This window comes from Bufo bufo, chromosome 1 (genome assembly GCF_905171765.1).
Source record: "Bufo bufo chromosome 1, aBufBuf1.1, whole genome shotgun sequence".
Lineage (NCBI taxonomy): Eukaryota > Metazoa > Chordata > Amphibia > Anura > Bufonidae > Bufo > Bufo bufo.
The window spans coordinates 51372420-51394801 of NC_053389.1; the positions used below are offsets into that span (position 1 = coordinate 51372420).

A 22382-nucleotide genomic window follows, 5' to 3' on the forward strand; every position below is an offset into this window, starting at 1 on the left:
GTCTGAACCCGAGACAGGCCAGATGGTCTTTGTTCTTTTCTAGGTTTAATTTTGTTGTTACGTTCCGCCCTGGGGTTAAAAATGTGAAGGCGGATGCCCTGTCACGTTGTTTTCCGGGAGGGGGGAACTTTGAAGACCCGGGTCCCATTTTGGCTGAAGGTGTGGTGGTCTCTGCTCTTTATCCTGATTTGGAGGCAGAGGTTCAGGCAGCCCAGGCAGAGGCTCCTGATCTTTGTCCTCCTGGGAGGTTGTTTGTGCCTCTCGCTTTACGACACAAGGTTTTTAAGGAGCACCACGATACTGTCCTTGCTGGGCACCCGGGGAGTAGAGCCACAGTGGATCTCATTGCTCGGAGATTCTGGTGGCCGGCTCTTCGTAAGACGGTTGAGGGTTTTGTGGCAGCCTGCGAGACCTGCGCTCGTGCCAAGGTCCCTCATTCACGGCCATCGGGTTCTCTCCTCCCGTTACCCATTCCTTCCCGTCCTTGGACGCATCTGTCCATGGACTTCATTATGGACCTGCCTCGTTCCTCGGGGAAGACTGTGATTCTGGTGGTAGAGGACCGTTTTAGCAAAATGGCACATTTCATTCCCTTTCCTGGGTTACCCAATGCTAAGATGCTGGCGCAAGCGTTTGTTGATCATATTGTTAAATTGCATGGCATTCCTTCAGACATTGTTTCTGATAGGGGCACGCAATTTGTTTCCAGATTCTGGAAGGCCTTCTGTTCTTGCTTGGGGGTTCGGTTGTCGTTTTGTTCAGACCGAACGCGTCAATCAGAATCTGGAGACATATCTGCGCTGTTTTGTGGCAGAGAATCAGGAGGATTGGTGTTCTTTTTTGTCCCTTGCTGAGTTTGCTTTAAATAACCGTCGCCAGGAGTCCTCTGATAAGTCACCATTTTTGGGTGCATATGGGTTTTTCATCCGCAGTTTGGGACATTCTCTGGAGAGGGGTCTTCTGGTTTACCTGATGAGAGATTTTCCTCGTCTTTGTCATTTTTTTGGCAAAAGATTCAGGGTAATCTGAAGAGGATGAGTGAGAGATATAAGCGTGTGGCGGATAAGAGACGTGTGCCTGGTCCGGACCTGAATGTTGGTGATCTGGTGTGGTTGTCTACAAAGAATATCAAACTGAAGGTTCCCTTCTATTCACTGACATCCAGCAGAGATCTTGAAAACGGTGATGAATTGACATATAAAGTTGCAGAACTTTCCATTACATGGCGATTCATGTACATGGGACTTGACCCTTTAGTATCATGTCCCAGTGATTGGCTGGTTGTTACACTGGGGGGGGGGGGGGGGGGCCTCATGGCGAAGTCTTGAACCAGGGTGAGGGTCGTCCATGTCCTTTGTGTCCGCCACAGTGGTCCAGGTTGGGACCAATGCAGGCTGCATAACCCATGGCATATGGTATGTAGCTCTGCTCCACCACGCCGTGCAGGAGATGAGCCATGGGGCCTTTAGCCATGATGGCGACGTCCTCTCCTCCATGAGTCTCTGATTTGAGGGGCACCGCTGACTGGGGGAGGTACTTAACATCCGCTGTGGATAATGACTTCATTAGTATGCAGGATTCAGAGGGCCCCCAGCAAGACAAGATCCTGGATCCCACCATCATGGAGAACTCACCTGTGTCAACGCCTGTGATGTTCTCTCGCTTCCCTCCATCTATCTTGAAGCCGGGTCCATTCCCATAGAGGATGGCGGTGTAAGGCATCTTATCTATCTCACTCAGTCCCAGGGCCAAACCTGAGGGCACATTACAAGACGTCTAGTCACCACCCACCGTATCGATCACAGCCCCCAGTCCCAGGACCTCCATAGATTACAGTATCTTTTACCAGGACCACCATATATCACATCATTTATGGTCACTGTGTCCTCCAACAATTACCTTCTCTCAACGTTATATGAGGAGCCTACACCACTGTTCATACTGAGCTTCATGGTTTATGAGAGCGAGAGCATTCAGGATGTGGGGGGAGCTGGATGACCACCCTGTGGGTGCTATAATGGCCGCCGTTAAAGCTTGTTCCCTCTGGAGGTTTCTGTAGAATGACCCCACACAGGACAGGCCAAATCTGTGGGCTCTCTTACCTAATATGGGGTTCCCTCTGGGCGGGTTGCCCCCGTGGGTGAAGACATGGGAGTGGTCAGCAGTAACCAGGGTCAGCGTGTCCTTCTCTGAGGTCAAGGTCCCAGCCAGGCCCACCGCTCTGTCCATCTCTATAGCTTCGTGTAAGGCAAGGCTCGCCCTTCCAGCATGATGGGCATGGTCGATCCGTCCGCCTGGGTTGTGATAGAGTGATTAACGTTACCGGTGCTTTGGGGGCACAATGAGGTGGGTTGGGGGGCTGCACCCTAGGGATCCCTCATGTATCTGAGATGAAGAGGACAACTCACCTTCCACCAGCAGGAAGAAGCCTCTGGGGTTTTTCTGGAGGATGCGGATGGAGACTGCGACCATCTCGGACAGGGCAGGGTCGGTAGAGGTATTTCTCTCCAGCTCATATTGGAGATCATCCGGCTCAAAAAGACCTAAAAATATGGAGGAAGGCAATGGAGGGGGCCGCTCATTTTTCTACAGTGCAGACCAAACTCCCATCACTGCTGCCAGCCAAACTACTCACCCATCAGATAATCCACCTTACTTGGGTCAATCTCCATCAACTGAGTCCTGTTCCAGACATATCGAGAGACCTAGGACAGAAGATGGATGCCTTCTGTGTTATCAGGAACTTTCCAAACTTTTCAGGTTTTAAACCTCTATATAATGCTGAGTAATTATACTCCAGTCACACCCAGAGCTGCAGTCACTGTTCTGCTGCTGTATGATATCATACTCCAGTCATGTCCAGAGCTGCAGTCACTGTTCTATAATCTCATTCTCCAGTCATATTCAGAGCTGCAGTCACTGTTCTGTTCTACAATCTCACACTCCAGTCATATCCAGAGCTGCAGTCACTGTTCTGTTCTACAATCTCACACTCCAGTCATATCCAGAGCTGCAGTCACTGTTCTGTTCTACAATCTCACACTCCAGTCATATCCAGAGCTGCAGTCACTGTTCTGTTCTACAATCTCACACTACAGTCATATCCAGAGCTGCAGTCACTGTTCTGTTCTACAATCTCACACTACAGTCATATCCAGAGCTGCAGTCACTATTCTGTTCTATAATCTCATACTCCAGTCATGTCCAGAGCTGCAGTCACTGTTCTATAATCTCATACTCCAGTCATATCCAGAGCTACAGTCACTGTTCTATAAATGTATACTCCAGTCATATCCAGAGCTGCAGTCATTGTTCTATAATCTCATACTCCAGTCATATCCAGAGCTACAGTCACTGTTTTAAAAATGTATACTCCAGTCATAACTAGAGCTGCAGTCATTGTTCTATTATATAATCTCCTACTCCAGTCCTATCCAGAGCTGCAGTTGTGAGTGCAGCTCTGGATGTGACTGGAGTAGATAATGCAACGTTAACAATTTACAAATGTTTGCCCTTTAACCCTTTTCTCACCTTTGAGGGCGGCTTCCTCTTGTGCCAGAGATCCACCAGGTCCAGTCCGTCCAGCCTTGTGCCGTTGGCCTTGGGATTCTGGGGGTACTCTACATCTGCGGTGCCATTGGGGTACATGTATTTTCTGCCCCCGCCCAGAATCACCTCCATAAAAAGGAAGCAGAGACATTATTTCAGCAGCTGAGTCCTAATAACCACTACCTGGATTCCAACATCTATTTGTGGCCCCGGGGCCCCTCACCTCCATATCTGGTATGTTGTTTATCAGCTGCCAGGCGATATCTTTGCAGCCCTGAGAGGTGGCGTCCGGTGGCATATCAGCGTCTGAATACCAGTTACGATCAGCGCTGTGGGCGTACGCCGCGGCTGGGGTGGCGTGATTGATCCTGGTGGTTGTTACCACACCCACAGATTTCCCTAAAAATAATATAGGAACATCAACATCCATCAGGACCGTTATAACCTGACAACCAGCCTCTATATCATGTGTGAGAGGTTGTCACAGCCCCGCCCCCTTTCACTGACATCACTGATATAATAATAATATAATTACATTGTGATCAGACATGTTGCAGTGAAGCCGCCATTGGCTTGTGTCAGTGGCTGCAGACCGTGGCACCTCTCTCCCTGTCCCCAGGTAGGTACATGGCACACACCTGCCGCCTTCGCCCACTTCAGGATGGAGTCCACCTCGTTGCCTCTGGACGTGTTGCAGACGCCTAGTTCGGCGGCGGCGCTCAGCCCCAGGACGCCTTTATTGGTCTTCACACCACACAGGAAAGCAGTGGCCGTTCCCGCGCTGTCCGGGACCTGGGAGTCTGTGTTATACGTCTGTGAAGAGCCAGCGGACACTGGGGAATTACTCTACCTGACCCTAAGGCCCCTTTCACACGGGCGAGTATTACGCGCGGATGCGATGCGTGAGGTGAACGCATTGCACCCGCACTGAATACCAACCCATTCATTTCTATGGGTCTGTTCACATGAGCGTTCCGTGAAAATTGCAGCATGCTCTATATTCTGCGTTTTTCACGCAGAAGTGAATGGGGCTGCGTGAAAATCGCAAGCATCCGCAAGCAAGTGCGGATACAGTGCGATTTTCACGCACGGTTGCTAGGAGACGATCGGGATGGAGACCCGATCATTATTATTTTCCCTTATAACATGGTTATAAGGGAAAATAATAGCATTCTGAATACAGAATGCATAGTAAAACAACGCTGGAGGGGTTAAAAAAAATAAATATAATAATTTAACTCCCCTTAGTCCACTTCATCGCGATGCCGGCATCTCCTTCTGTCTCCTTTACTGAACAGGACCTGTGGTGAGCATTCATTATAGGTCAAGGACCTTTGGTGACGTCACTTCGGTCATCACATGGTACGTCACATGATCTTTTACCATGGTGATGGATCATGTGATGACCGGAGTGACGTCATCAAAGGTCCTTTACCCAGGTCCTGAAGAAATAATACAGAAGGAGATGCCGGGCTGCGCTATCAAGTGGACTAAGGTGAGTTAAATTATTTTTTATTTTATTTTTAACTTTATCTAGTTTACTATGCATTCTGTATTCAGAATGCTATTATTTTCCCTTATAACCATGTTATAAGGGAAAATAATACAATCTACAGAACACCGATCCCAAGCCTTCTGTGAAGAAGTTCGGGTTTGGGTACCAAACATGCGTGATTTTTCTCACGCGAGTGCAAAACGCATTACAATGTTTTGCACTTGCGCGGAAAAATCGCGGGTGTTCCCGCAACGCACCCGCACATTTTCCCGCAACACCCGTGTGAAAGAGGCCTAAGAGCTCACAATCTAATCTGTGAATAACCCCCCAGCCCCCCCATTATCCCTGCCCTAGGAGCTCACAATCTAATCTGTGAATCACCCCCCCCCCCCACCCATTATCCCTGCCCTAGGAGCTCACAATCTAATCTGTGAATTACCCCCTTCCCAGGAACTCACAGCCAAATCTTCCTAAGGCCTCTTGCACACGACCGTATGTATTTTGGGGTCCGCAAAAAACGGATCAGCAAAAAATACGGATGACATCCCTGTGCATTCCGTATTTTGCGGAACGGAACAGCTGGTCCTTCATAGAACAGTCCTATCCTTGTCCGTAATGCGGACAATAATAGGACATCTTCTATTGTTTTGCGGAACGGACATACGGAAATGGAATGTACACGGAGTAACTTCCATTTTTTTTGCGGACCCATTTAAATAAAAGGTTCCATAAACGAACACGGAATGAAAATACGTTCGTGTGCAAGAGGCCTAACTCACACATAATGTATCACTCCCATCATCCATGACCCCAGGTGCTCACAAACTAATCTCCCTGTCTCACACTCAATGTATCACTCCCATCATCCCTGCCCCGGGATCTTACAGTCTAATCTTTCTAACACACAATGTATCACTCCCATCATCCTCGACCCCAGGTGTTTACAATCTAACCTCTGTATCTCACACTCAATTTATCACTCCCATCGTCCCAGCCCTAGCAGCTCACAGCCTAATCTTCCTAACTCCCACACAATGTATTACTCCCATCATCCATGACCCCAGGTGCTCATAATCTAATCTCCCTGTCTCACAAGCAATACATTACTCCCATCATCTTTGACCCCAGGGGCACACTATAGAATCTTCCTAACTGATATACAGTGCATCACTCCCATCAGGCCCAGGTCCCTGATGCACCCAGTGCGCCCTCTAGTGTTACAGCTCTGTGGCTCCCTATAACTTCTCTACCTTGGAAAGGGCCACGAAGGGGAATTTCTCCATCTCCAGGCGGTGGTTTTCTCCAGGTTCTCCGTTCATCTGTCCTTTCAGGATCCGGGCAGCGGTGACCGTGGAGATTCCCATTCCTGCAGAGACAAAACCCGACAACGCCCATCATTACGGATCACACCTGGTGGTCACTGCTGGTACTACACATCACATACATGGCCCATTGGGGACCCAAGCTCAGGATGATGAGTGACAGTCGTCAGAACTTGGGGTGACCTTCACATTCAGATCAGTTTTAGTGGCCAATTATCAGAAATTGTGCAGCGAGCTCATGAGAAGGGAGAGGATAGGAGTGATAGTCACAAAAATGGTCGTGTGACGCTCCTCTGGGCTGTGTAGTGATGGGAAGGGCACGTCTTTTCTTCCTTTCAGGGTACACCCTAGTTTTGGGGGTTCTCCTGACTGGTGTTGGTCAGGGGTGCACCTAGCCTTTCTGCTGCCTGAGGTGAAAATTGAAACAGCGCCACAATGAAAGCGCTCATTGCCCATGGCCCTTCCCCCCCTCGTGCCCCTACCTGGTGCTGCCTGGGGCGATCTCCTCACCAGGCCTCATTGGTGGTGATGAACTGTGAGGTGCAGGGTCCCTGGTGGCAGAGGGTGTTGGTGGTGCAGGGAAAGACCAAGATAAGAGTGGAGCAGTTGTTAATGCGCACGGACAGGCGGTTTTCTCACAGTTTTCCTCGGATCTCGCAGTTCTCTGTGAAGGTCGCTGATCGGCCAAGTCCTTTCTCTGAAGCAAATTGTTTCTCACACTGGACTTTCTCCAGCTCCAGGCCTGCGAGATGAGCCCATCCCTGCCGTTCAGTCACATGAGCCTCAGACCGCTAGGCCACAAGCCTATGAGGCTTTAGAACGGAGCAGGTGGTCGCAGTGACATCACCGCGTCCACCTCCAGATGGTGGTGGAGAATGGGACACAGGTGAGCATTTTTAATTTTTTTTATATGTTGGGGGGCATTATATATACAGGGGCATTATACTACGGGGTAAACATTATATGAGGCATTATAATACACGGGGACTACAGTAGGAGGTGGAGAGCATTTTATATACGGGGGGCATTATATACACTACCGCTACAGGGAGGCATTATACTATGGGACACTATGGGGTAAGTAAGAGTACTATATACATTACCACTACAGGGAGGGGGATTATACTATGGGGCACTATGGGGTAAGAGTACTATATACACTACCGCTACAGGGAGGCATTATACTATGGGGCACTATGGGGTAAGAGTACTATATACACTACCACTACGGGGGGGGGGGGGGGGGGGCATTATACTATGGGACACTATGGGGTAAGAGTACTATATACACTACCGCTACAGGGAGGCATTATACTATGGGGCACTATGGGGTAAGAGTACTATATACACTACCACTACGGGGGGGGGGGGGGGCATTATACTATGGGACACTATGGGGTAAGTAAGAGTACTATATACACTACCACTACAGGGAGGGGCATTATACTATGGGGCACTATGGGGTAAGAGTACTATATACACTACCACTACGGGGGGGGGGGGGGCATTATACTATGGGACACTATGGGGTAAGTAAGAGTACTATATACACTACCACTACAGGGAGGGGGATTATACTATGGGGCACTATGGGGTAAGAGTACTATATACACTACCACTACGGGGGGGGGGGGCATTATACTATGGGGCACTATGGGGTAAGAGTACTATATACACTACCACTACAGGGGGGGGGCATTATACTATGGGGCACTATGGGGTAAGAGTACCATATACACTACCACTACAGGGGGGGGCATTATACTATGGGGCACTATGGGGTAAGAGTACTATATACACTACCGCTACAGGGAGGCATTATACTATGGGGCACTATGGGGTAAGAGTACTATATAAACTACCACTACAGGGGGGGGGGGCATTATACTATGGGGCACTATGGGGTAAGAGTACTATATACACTACCACTACGGGGGGGGGGGGCATTATACTATGGGGCACTATGGGGTAAGAGTACTATATACACTACCACTACAGGGGGGGGGCATTATACTATGGGGCACTATGGGGTAAGAGTACTATATACACTACCACTACAAAGAGGGGGATTATACTATGGGGCACTATGGGGTAAGAGTACTATATACACTACCACTACAGGGGGGGGCATTATACTATGGGGCACTATGGGGTAAGAGTACTATATACACTACCACTACAGGGGGGGGCATTATACTATGGGGCACTATGGGGTAAGAGTACTATATACACTACCGCTACAGGGAGGCATTATACTATGGGGCACTATGGGGTAAGAGTACTATATACACTACCACTACAGGGGGGCATTATACTATGGGGCACTATGGGGTAAGAGTACTATATACACTACCACTACAGGGGCGGGCATTATACTATGGGGCACTATGGGGTAAGAGTACTATATACACTACCACTACAGGGGGGGGGGGGGCATTATAGTATGGGGCACTATGGGGTAAGAGTACTATATACACTACCACTACAGGGGGGGGCATTATACTATGGGGCACTATGGGGTAAGAGTACTCTATACACTACCACTACAGGGGGGGGGGGGCATTATACTATGGGGCACTATGGGGTAAGAGTACTATATACACTACCACTACAGGGGGGGGTTTATACTATGGGGTAAGAGTACTATATACACTACCACTACAGGGGGGGGGGGGGGGCATTATACTATGGGGCACTATGGGGTAAGAGTACTATATACACTACCACTACAGGGGGGGCATTATAGTATGGGGCACTATGGGGTAAGAGTACTATATACACTACCACTACAGGGGGTGGGGGGGGGGCATTATACTATGGGGCACTATGGGGTAAGAGTACTATATACACTACCACTACAGGTGGGGGGGGCATTATAGTATGGGGCACTATGGGGTAAGAGTACTATATACACTACCACTACAGGGGGGGGGGGCATTATAGTATGGGGCACTATGGGGTAAGAGTACTATATACACTACCACAACAGGGGGGGGATTATACTATGGGGCACTATGGGGTAAGAGTACTCTATACACTACCACTACAGGGGGGGGGCATTATACTATGGGGCACTATGGGGTAAGAGTACTATATACACTACCACTACAGGGGGGGGATTATACTATGGGGTAAGAGTACTATATACACTACCACTACAGGGGGGGGGCATTATACTATGGGGCACTATGGGGTAAGAGTACTATATACACTACCACTACAGGGGGGGCATTATAGTATGGGGCACTATGGGGTAAGAGTACTATATACACTACCACTACAGGGGGTGGGGGGGCATTATACTATGGGGCACTATGGGGTAAGAGTACTATATACACTACCACTACAGGGGGGGGGCATTATACTATGGGGCACTATGGGGTAAGAGTACTATATACACTACCACTACAGGGGGGGCATTATACTATGGGGTACTATGGGGTAAGAGTACTATATACACTACCGCTACAGGGAGGCATTATACTATGGGGCACTATGGGGTAAGAGTACTATATACACTACCACTACAGGGGGGGGGCATTATACTATGGGGCACTATGGGGTAAGTAAGAGTACTATATACACTACCACTACAGGGAGGGGGATTATACTATGGGGCACTATGGGGTAAGAGTACTATATACACTACCACTACAGGTGTAGGGGGGGGGCATTATACTATGGGGCACTATGGGGTAAGAGTACTATATACACTACCACTACAGGGGGGGGCATTATACTATGGGGCACTATGGGGTAAGAGTACTATATACACTACCACTACAGGGGGGCATTATACTATGGGGCACTATGGGGTAAGAGTACTATATACACTACCACTACAGGGGGGGCATTATACTATGGGGCACTATGGGGTAAGAGTACTATATACACTACCACTACAGAGGGGGGGGGCATTATACTATGGGGCACTATGGGGTAAGAGTACTATATACACTACCACTACAGGGGGGGGGGGCATTATACTATGGGGTAAGAGTACTATATACACTACCACTACAGGGGGGGGGGGGCATTATACTATGGGGCACTATGGGGTAAGAGTACTATATACACTACCACTACAGGGGGGGCATTATACTATGGGGCACTATGGGGTAAGAGTACTATATACACTACCACTACAGGGGGGGGGCATTATACTATGGGGCACTATGGGGTAAGAGTACTATATACACTACCACTACAGGGGGGGGGCATTATACTATGGGGCACTATGGGGTAAGAGTACTATATACACTACCACTACAGGGGGGGCATTATACTATGGGGCACTATGGGGTAAGAGTACTATATACACTACCACTACAGGGGGGGGGGCATTATACTATGGGGCACTATGGGGTAAGTGTACTATATACACTACCACTACAGGGGGGGAATTATACTATGGGGCACTATGGGGTAAGAGTACTATATACACTACCACTACAGGGGGGGGGGCATTATACTATGGGGCACGAGTACTATATACACTACCACTACAGGGAGGGGGGTTATACTATGGGGCACTATGGGGTAAGAGTACTATATACACTACCGCTACAGGGAGGCATTATACTATGGGGCACTATGGGGTAAGAGTACTATATACACTACCACAACAGGGGGGGGATTTTACTATGGGGCACTATGGGGTAAGAGTACTCTATACACTACCACTACAGGGGGGGGGGCATTATACTATGGGGCACTATGGGGTAAGAGTACTATATACACTACCACTACAGGGGGGGGATTATACTATGGGGTAAGAGTACTATATACACTACCACTACAGGGGGGGGGGGGCATTATACTATGGGGCACTATGGGGTAAGAGTACTGTATACACTACCACTACAGGGGGGGCATTACAGTATGGGGCACTATGGGGTAAGAGTACTATATACACTACCACTACAGGGGGTGGGGGGGCATTACAGTATGGGGCACTATGGGGTAAGAGTACTATATACACTACCACTACAGGGGGTGGGGGGGCATTATACTATGGGGCACTATGGGGTAAGAGTACTATATACACTACCACTACAGGGGGGGGGGGCATTATACTATGGGGCACTATGGGGTAAGAGTACTATATACACTACCACTACAGGGGGGGCATTATACTATGGGGCACTATGGGGTAAGAGTACTATATACACTACCGCTACAGGGAGGCATTATACTATGGGGCACTATGGGGTAAGAGTACTATATACACTACCACTACAGGGGGGGGGGCATTATACTATGGGGCACTATGGGGTAAGTAAGAGTACTATATACACTACCACTACAGGGAGGGGGATTATACTATGGGGCACTATGGGGTAAGAGTACTATATACACTACCACTACAGGGGGGGCATTATACTATGGGGCACTATGGGGTAAGAGTACTATATACACTACCACTACAGGGGGGGGGGGGGCATTATACTATGGGGCACTATGGGGTAAGTAAGAGTACTATATACACTACCACTACAGGGGGGGGCATTATACTATGGGGCACTATGGGGTAAGAGTACTATATACACTACCACTACAGGGGGGGCATTATACTATGGGGCACTATGGGGTAAGAGTACTATATACACTACCACTACAGGGGGGGGGGGGCATTATACTATGGGGCACTATGGGGTAAGAGTACTATATACACTACCACTACAGGGGGGGGGCATTATACTATGGGGTAAGAGTACTATATACACTACCACTACAGAGGGGGCATTATACTATGGGGCACTATGGGGTAAGAGTACTATATACACTACCACTACGGGGGGGCATTATACTATGGGGCACTATGGGGTAAGAGTACTATATACACTACCACTACAGGGGGGGGGGGCATTATACTATGGCGCACTATGGGGTAAGAGTACTATATACACTACCACTACAGGGGGGGGGGGGCATTATACTATGGGGCACTATGGGGTAAGAGTACTATATACACTACCACTACAGGGGGGGGCATTATACTATGGGGCACTATGGGGTAAGAGTACTATACAGGGAGTGCAGAATTATTAGGCAAGTTGTATTTTTGAGGATTAATTTTATTATTGAACAACAACCATGTTCTCAATGAACCCAAAAAACTCATTAATATCAAAGCTGAATATTTTTGGAAGTAGTTTTTAGTTTGTTTTTAGTTTTAGCTATTTTAGGGGGATATCTGTGTGTGCAGGTGACTATTACTGTGCATAATTATTAGGCAACTTAACAAAAAACAAATATATACCCATTTCAATTATTTATTTTTACCAGTGAAACCAATATAACATCTCAACATTCACAAATATACATTTCTGACATTCAAAAACAAAACAAAAAACAAATCAGTGACCAATATAGCCACCTTTCTTTGCAAGGACACTCAAAAGCCTGCCATCCATGGATTCTGTCAGTGTTTTGATCTGTTCACCATCAACATTGCGTGCAGCAGCAACCACAGCCTCCCAGACACTGTTCAGAGAGGTGTACTGTTTTCCCTCCTTGTAAATCTCACATTTGATGATGGACCACAGGTTCTCAATGGGGTTCAGATCAGGTGAACAAGGAGGCCATGTCATTAGATTTTCTTCTTTTATACCCTTTCTTGCCAGCCACGCTGTGGAGTACTTGGACGCGTGTGATGGAGCATTGTCCTGCATGAAAATCATGTTTTTCTTGAAGGATGCAGACTTCTTCCTGTACCACTGCTTGAAGAAGGTGTCTTCCAGAAACTGGCAGTAGGACTGGGAGTTGAGCTTGACTCCATCCTCAACCCGAAAAGGCCCCACAAGCTCATCTTTGATGATACCAGCCCAAACCAGTACTCCACCTCCACCTTGCTGGCGTCTGAGTCGGACTGGAGCTCTCTGCCCTTTACCAATCCAGCCACGGGTCCATCCATCTGGCCCATCAAGACTCACTCTCATTTCATCAGTCCATAAAACCTTAGAAAAATCAGTCTTGAGATATTTCTTGGCCCAGTCTTGACGTTTCAGCTTGTGTGTCTTGTTCAGTGGTGGTCGTCTTTCAGCCTTTCTTACCTTGGCCATGTCTCTGAGTATTGCACACCTTGTGCTTTTGGGCACTCCAGTGATGTTGCAGCTCTGAAATATGGCCAAACTGGTGGCAAGTGGCATCTTGGCAGCTGCACGCTTGACTTTTCTCAGTTCATGGGCAGTTATTTTGCACCTTGGTTTTTCCACACGCTTCTTGCGACCCTGTTGACTATTTTGAATGAAACGCTTGATTGTTCGATGATCACGCTTCAGAAGCTTTGCAATTTTAAGAGTGCTGCATCCCTCTGCAAGATATCTCACTATTTTTGACTTTTCTGAGCCTGTCAAGTCCTTCTTTTGACCCATTTTGCCAAAGGAAAGGATTTGCCTAATAATTATGCACACCTAATATAGGGTGTTGATGTCATTAGACCACACCCCTTCTCATTACAGAGATGCACATCACCTAATATGCTTAATTGGTAGTAGGCTTTCGAGCCCATACAGCTTGGAGTAAGACAACATGCATAAAGAGGATGATGTGGTCAAAATACTCATTTGCCTAATAATTCTGCACGCAGTGTATACACTACCACTACAGGGGGGGGGGGGGGGGGGGGGCATTATACTATGGGGCACTATGGGGTAAGAGTACTATATACACTACCACTACAGGGGGGGGCATTATACTATGGGGCACTATGGGGTAAGAGTACTATATACACTACCACTACAGGGGGGGGGGCATTATACTATGGGGCACTATGGGGTAAGAGTACTATATACACTACCACTACAGGGGGGGGGGGCATTATACTATGGGGCACTATGGGGTAAGAGTACTATATACACTACCACTACAGGGAGGGGGGTTATACTATGGGGCACTATGGGGTAAGAGTACTATATACACTACCACTAGGGGGGGGGGGGGCATTATACTATGGGGCACTATGGGGTAAGAGTACTATATACACTACCACAACAGGGGGGGGGCATTATACTATGGGGCACTATGGGGTAAGAGTACTATATACACTACCACTACAGGGGGAGCGCATTATAGTATGGGGCACTATGGGGTAAGAGTACTATATACACTACCACTACAGGGGGGGGGGGCATTATACTATGGGGCACTATGGGGTAAGAGTACTATATACACTACCACTACAGGGGGGGGCATTATACTATGGGGTAAGAGTACTATATACACTACCACTACAGGGGGGGGGCATTATACTATGGGGCACTATGGGGTGAGAGTACTATATATACTACCACTACAGGGGGGGCATTATACTATGGGGCACTATGGGGTAAGAGTACTATATACACTACCACTACAGGGGGAGCGCATTATAGTATGGGGCACTATGGGGTAAGAGTACTATATACACTACCACTACAGGGGGGGGGGCATTATACTATGGGGCACTATGGGGTAAGAGTACTATATACACTACCACTACAGGGGGGGGCATTATACTATGGGGTAAGAGTACTATATACACTACCACTACAGGGGGGGGGCATTATACTATGGGGCACTATGGGGTGAGAGTACTATATACACTACCACTACAGGGGGGGGGCATTATACTATGGGGCACTATGGGGTAAGAGTACTATATACACTACCACTACAGGGGGGGGGCATTATACTATGGGGCACTATGGGGTAAGAGTACTATATACACTACCACTACAGGGGGGGGCATTATACTATGGGGTAAGAGTACTATATACACTACCACTACAGGGGGGGGGCATTATACTATGGGGCACTATGGGGTGAGAGTACTATATATACTACCACTACAGGGGGGGCATTATAGTATGGGGCACTATGGGGTAAGAGTACTATATACACTACCACTACAGGGGGGGGGGGCATTATACTATGGGGCACTATGGGGTAAGAGTACTATATACACTACCACTACGGGGGGGGGCATTATACTATGGGGTAAGAGTACTATATACACTACCACTACAGGGGGGGGGCATTATACTATGGGGCACTATGGGGTAAGAGTACTATATATACTACCACTACAGGGGGGGGGGCATTATACTATGGGGCACTATGGGGTAAGAGTACTATATACACTACCGCTACAGGGAGGCATTATACTATGGGGCACTATGGGGTAAGAGTACTATATACACTACCACTACAGGGGGGCATTATACTATGGGGCACTATGGGGTAAGAGTACTATATTCACTACCACTACAGGGGGGGGGATTATACTATGGGGCACTATGGGGTAAGAGTACTATATACACTACCACTACAGGGGGGGGCATTATACTATGGGGCACTATGGGGTAAGAGTACTATATACACTACCACTACAGGGGGGGGATTATACTATGGGGTAAGAGTACTATATACACTACCACTACAGGGGGGGGCATTATACTATGGGGAACTATGGGGTAAGAGTACTATATACACTACCACTACAGGGGGGGGGATTATACTATGGGGCACTATGGGGTAAGAGTACTATATACACTACCACTACAGGGGGGGGGGCATTATACTATGGGGCACTATGCGGTAAGAGTACTATATACACTACCACTACAGGGGGGGCATTATACTATAGGGCACTATGGGGTAAGAGTACTATATACACTACCACTACGGGGGGGGGGGCATTATACTATGGGGCACTATGGGGTAAGAGTACTATATACACTACCACTACAGGGGGGGGGCATTATACTATGGGGCACTATGGGGTAAGAGTACTATATACACTACCACTACAGGGGGGGGCATTATACTATGGGGTAAGAGTACTATATACACTACCACTACAGGGGGGGGGCATTATACTATGGGGCACTATGGGGTAAGAGTACTATATATACTACCACTACAGGGGGGGGCATTATACTATGGGGCACTATGGGGTAAGAGTACTATATACACTACCGCTACAGGGAGGCATTATACTATGGGGCACTATGGGGTAAGAGTACTATATACACTACCACTACAGGGGGGCATTATACTATGGGGCACTATGGGGTAAGAGTACTATATTCACTACCACTACAGGGGGGGGATTATACTATGGGGCACTATGGGGTAAGAGTACTATATACACTACCACTACAGGGGGGGGCATTATACTATGGGGCACTATGGGGTAAGAGTACTATATACACTACCACTACAGGGGGGGGATTATACTATGGGGTAAGAGTACTATATACACTACCACTACAGGGGGGGGGCATTATACTATGGGGAACTATGGGGTAAGAGTACTATATACACTACCACTACAGGGGGGGGGATTATACTATGGGGCACTATGGGGTAAGAGTACTATATACACTACCACTACAGGGGGGGGGGGGCATTATACTATGGGGCACTATGCGGTAAGAGTACTATATACACTACCACTACAGGGGGGGCATTATACTATGGGGCACTATGGGGTAAGAGTACTATATACACTACCACTACGGGGGGGGGGGGCATTATACTATGGGGCACTATGGGGTAAGAGTACTATATACACTACCACTACAGGGGGGGCATTATACTATGGGGCACTATGGGGTAAGAGTACTATATACACTACCACTACAGGGGGGGCATTATACTATGGGGCACTATGGGGTAAGAGTACTATATACACTACCACTACAGGGAGGGGGATTATACTATGGGGAGGAGGGGTGAAAGAATTATGCCAACACTACAGGGGACATTATACTACAGGGGGTACTTTCGGTGGTATTATAATACAGACCAGACCACTACAGGGAGGCATTATACTACAGGACTCTATGGGTTAAGAGTACTATATACACTACCACTACGGGGGGGGGGGGGGATTATACTATGGAGTGGGGGTAAAAGAGTTATACTAGCACTACAGGGGGTACTATGGATGGTATTATAATACAGGCCAGACCATTACAGGGGGGCATAATATATTACAGGAGGAATTAGAATACAGGAGTCATTATACATATGGGCACTACAGGGGGCATTATAATACAGGGAGCACTACAGGGGGTCATAATAACTGCTGGCACTGCATTGGGGCTATATAAATACAGGGGCCGCTATGAAGGCTTTATAACTACTGGGGGCAGAGCCTTCACCCTCCAGACTTGTGTCTTTGCATTGTAGGCATGGTGGAAACACTACATCTCCCACAGTGCATTGCAGTGAAGCATTGTCTGTACACAGACTGACCAGCAGGAGGCAGCAGTGAAAAGGGACTTCCTGAAACGGGAAACCAGCTGAGGTCTTTTTCCAAGTGGTGTACCTTCAGTGGAGACAGGCCACACAACTGCTGTGGGGCCCCGGGGTCAGCGCTGAGCTCCTTCTTCTTTCTCTTCCCGATGTAAAAGCACTGCATTTCCATGCAGTCACTACTAGGGGGAGCTTAATGCAAATAGATTACTACAGCTTCAATTTCACTCAATGGTAATTGTATACATTCCTATGCATTGTGCTCCCTCTAGTGGTGGCTGCAGGCAGTCAACTTTGTGATAGAAGGGAATCAGGAGATTTATCAATGTATTTATACCAGTTGTCTGTATATGACCGGGTATAACAGATCAGGGACTGCAGCACTGGATGTGAATGGAGTATATGACCGGGTATAACAGATCAGGGACTGCAGCACTGGATGTGAATGGAGTATATGACAGGGTATAACAGGTCAGTGGCTGCAGCTCTGGATGCGAATGGAGTATATGACAGGATATAACAGCTCAGTGACTGCAGCTCTGGATGTGAATAGAGTATATGACAGGATGTAAAAGGTCAGGGACTGCAGCTCTGGATGTAAGGGGAGTATATGACAGGATATAACAGGTCAGTGGCTGCAGCTCTGGATGTGAATGGAGTATATGACAGGATATAACAGGTCAGTGGCTGCAGCTCTGGATGTGAATGGAGTATATGACAGGATATAACAGGTCAGTGACTGCAGCTCTGTATGTGAATGGAGTATGTGACAGGATATAACATGTCAGTGGCTGCAGCTCTGGATGTGAATGGAGTATATGACAGGATATAACAGGTCAGTGACTGCAGCTCTGGATGCGAATGGAGTATATGACAGGATATAACAGCTCAGTGACTGCAGCTCAGGATGTGAATGGAGTATGTGACAGGATATAACAGGTCAGTGACTGCAGCTCTGGATGTGAATGGAGTATATGACAGGATTTACATGATATGGACTTTTAATCTGTCCAGTTCTGATTCCGGTTCTGATGTGGTAACACCTGTCAGGATGATACATTGTAATGAGGCGGTGACACTTGGCAATTTGATTTCTTCCACACCCTGAACACTGACGCCAATATCTGACAAGATAATGAGGCCGCATGACAATGTCACCCGGACAAGGAAAAATCCATCAGCAGTTTTGCAATCATACAGAATTTCTAGGGTCCAAATCTGGAAGGGAGGAGAAGCCACGACCCGGGAGTGTCCGAATTCTACCAGTCTGGCATCGTGCCCTGTATCATCTCCCTGCAAATCTCTGCCTCATCACTGGTGTTAATGGTGCCGTCTACCTACCGTCTCCCAGGAACAGGATGAGATTGCTGGCTTTGTTCATGTTCAGACTCTGCAGTCTCAGGGCTTCTTCTAGGGTCTGACGGCCATGGTCTCTCCAGTACTTTGGCTCCTTCTCTACATCTGTGACAGGAAGAACAGTCAGAGGGGCAAGGAGTCACATATTTATACCAGGCAGGTGATGAGCAGATATAAAGCTCCTGATACCATGGGATCAGTCCCTAATATGTCCAGCAGTCCTCATACACACAGATTATTAACCCCCCGCTGACATCATTAGAGTTCATACAGTACACATACTCAGGCAACAGCAGCACAGAGGAGCTGTAAGGAAGTCCCCTCCATAGACCAATATCTAACCTGTCTTTCACTGATCCAGTGTTACATCAGGTCTTGTACTCTAATCACATTAAGAGCTGCAGTCACAGTTCTGTTATTTCATGTTCTATAATAAAGGCACATCCAGAGCTAAAATCACAATTCTGCAGGTTTCCTGTTAGCTCTCGGGCTGCTGACCCTATAGGTGATTGTCTGTACAGTGTATGCTCTGCTGCGCCGCATAGTAGGAGATGTAGTGTATACCCGGCATTGTAGTGTAGGGGATGCACAAAGCGTATGAAATCAGGGTGCAGGGAGGTCTGTGCACTATGGGGCGCCATTTCTTCAAAGTGCATTCTGTGACAAAAATGCAGAATTCTATGTCACAAAATGCGACAAAATGACATTCTATGTCACAAAATTAACTGAACTTTATTTCGTCACACAGAATTGTGTCATTTTTTTTTTACATAGAATTCTACAAAATTTATTTTGTCTATACAAAGTGCACAGAAGTGACAAATCCCTACAGGAAGTGAGAAGAACTGTGGATGCGATGCAGCTGTAGATGTGACTGGAGTATAAGACATTGCGTAACTGCTGAATTGTTACTGCAGCTCTGGATGTGACTGCAGTATAATACATGATGTAAAAGCAGAATTGTTACTGCAGCTCTGGATGTGACTGCAGTATGATACATGATGCAAAAGCAGAATTGTGACTGCAGTATAATACATGATGTAACCACAGAATTGGGACTGCAGCTATGGATGTGACTGGAGTGTAACACATTATGTAACCGTAGAATTGTGACTGCGGCTCTGGATGTGACTGCAGAATAATATATGTTGTAACAGCAGAATTGTGACTGCAGCTGTGGATGTGACTGGAGTATAACACATTATGTAACCGTAGAATTGTGATTGCAGCTCTGGAAGTGACTGCAGTATAATATATGATGTAACCACAAAATTGTGACTTCAGCTGTGGATGTGACTGCAGTATAATATATGATGTAACCACAGAATTGTGACTGCAGCTGTGGATGTGACTGCAGTATAATATATGATTTGTGACTGCAGCTGTGGATGTGACTGCAGTATAATTATGACGTAACCACAGAATTGTGACTTTAGCTGTGGATGTGACTGCAGTATAATATATGATGTAACCACAGAATTGTGACTGCAGCTCTGGATGTGACTTAGGCAAAAGACTGCTGTAGATGGGACTGCATTGTAAGAAAAGATCAAATAGCACAATTCTGAATGCAGCTCTGAATGTGACTTAATTTAACCACAGAAGCATGACTGCAGCTCTGGATGTGACTGTCCTATAAAACATTAGGCATAAGGCTGCTGTAGTATAAGAAGAGATCAAATATCACAATTGTGAATGAAGCTCTGGATATGACTGGAGCACAAAAAATGATATAACAGCAGAATAGGGACTGCAACTGTGTATGCGACTGATGTAACGACAGAATAATAACTGCAGCTTTGGATGTGGCTGGAGTATGATAGATCATGTAACAGTAGAATCGTGATTGCAGCTCTAGATATTACTAGAGCATGACAAACGATGGGATAGTAGAATAGTGACTGCAGCTCCGGAGGTGACTGGAGTATGACACTTGCTGTAAATGACAATGATTTTCTGTTTTTAGCACAGAAAATGCTGATTCTTCATAAAGACTGATAAATGCTGACATCACCTCCACCTGAGCTCACCTGGGAATTTGCCGGGCACTGCCAATCTCACCAGCTGCAGCACTGATACCCACAACAACACCGTCTTCATGTCTTCAGTTTTGGGGGGAGCCTGTAGTTCAGTTCTCTGTTATGGGGCTCACAATCTCATCGCTTGGCAGTGCCAGTCTCCAGGTGCCCTCTGCACTTGTATGACTCCTTAGTGACAGATGCCGGCGAGGCTTATATCTGGCTGGGCGCCCTTCTAGCTCGCAGGGCGAGGGCTGTCTTGACATCCCCATTCATTTTCCTCCCTTTTTCCCAGTTGCATCATTAGAGCCTGCAGCACGGAAGCCGGGCAGCAGTCCAGGGTGCCCGCCTCTGACACCCCACACCTCTGCCTTAAAGGAAGGGGCGCTGCTATTATGTAAATGGAGCGTAATCCCTGTATAATGAAATGTTCTGTCGCATCTCTATGCAACATGCCAGACCTGCAGGGTATATCGATTGTGAGGTCACGGTTATGGGCAAGCGAGGGTTACTCACAGTTCTGAAGACGAACCCTGGGCAGGCATGCGACAGTGAAGGATAGGCTGACACAGTAGTCCTCTGGGGCACACTCTGCCTTTAGGGACCAGGCCTGATGGTGGATGAGGTGCCCTGGATGTTGCAGGTGTTTTATGTGCCTAGTGCAAGGTCCCTTTAAGATTCGTGACGCCAGTGCCTGTAACGGTGGCACACCGATTTATAGTTGCAATAAGTGAGGTACACAGGTGGTATAGTGAACCAAACTTTGCTTTACTGGAGAACAGTCCAACTTTGTACAATAAGATGGTAATACAGTCCCTTACATCAAGTGCTTCACAAGCAGGCTAATTTTCAATACTAGCAGGTATAATCTTTGCAAGATACTCAGAGGGCAATAATAATCCAACACTCAGACTAGGCTGTACCTTCTCCTCAGATATAGTGTACACTGTTCATTAGAACTCCTGTCTGGCTTTTATCCCAAGGCCCGGATACCTCAATGCTGGCTTTTATCCTTGGCAAATATTCTTCCTCCCGTATTTATCCTTGGATTTGCTTAATGATTCTTCTGCCCTTCAGCTTACTTGCCTTAACTGGATACACTGGCTCTGCTTGGCTTGAGGGTACTGCAGGTTTCTCCCAGGAGGAACATCTCTTCTACTGGGGTAGATTCTTCTTGTGCTATCATGGGCTCAATGATACTTCAGGCAGGCTATAATCCTTCACTAGCCTCCTGGTGGCAAGTGGCAACTGCATGTCAGGAGGAGGCCCTCAGCATATCTCTGGCTAAGATGCCCTCTCACTTCTGTCTCCACAGACTCCCGACTACAGACTACCTCCTCCCTGTCTGGGCCTGAACATTTATACTAGGCTCCCTATCTCCCTCTAGTGTCTAGGATG

The 22382-nt window shown here is 47.4% G+C and overlaps 1 protein-coding gene across 1 annotated transcript; it reads right to left on the minus strand.

Annotated features, from left to right (window-relative positions):
• Positions 1-1124: 1124 nt before the first annotated feature.
• On the minus strand, positions 1125-21233 carry LOC120994801 (alkaline phosphatase-like). Its single transcript, XM_040423618.1, has 11 exons — positions 20997-21233; positions 18952-19071; positions 6295-6410; positions 4188-4362; positions 3773-3948; positions 3532-3675; positions 2636-2705; positions 2409-2543; positions 2103-2294; positions 1635-1754; positions 1125-1547 (listed from the first exon to the last, which is right to left on the minus strand). The coding sequence occupies exons 1-11, from the start codon at positions 21064-21066 to the stop codon at positions 1312-1314; spliced, it is 1554 nt and encodes a 517-aa protein (XP_040279552.1). The 5' UTR covers positions 21067-21233; the 3' UTR covers positions 1125-1311.
• Between the last annotated feature and the right edge of the window lie 1149 nt (positions 21234-22382).

Excerpts from the sequence above, each read along its gene's own strand:
- LOC120994801 (XM_040423618.1), bottom strand. The coding sequence starts at position 21,066 with ATGAAGACGGTGTTGTTGTGGGTATCAGTGCTGCAGCTGGTGAGATTG. Across the intron at positions 19,072-20,996 it reads AGTGCCCGGCAAATTCCCAG|ATGTAGAGAAGGAGCCAAAG; the intron begins GTGAGCTCAGGT and ends TTCCTGTCACAG. Across the intron at positions 1,755-2,102 it reads CAGAGGGAACCCCATATTAG|GTTTGGCCCTGGGACTGAGT; the intron begins GTAAGAGAGCCC and ends ATGTGCCCTCAG.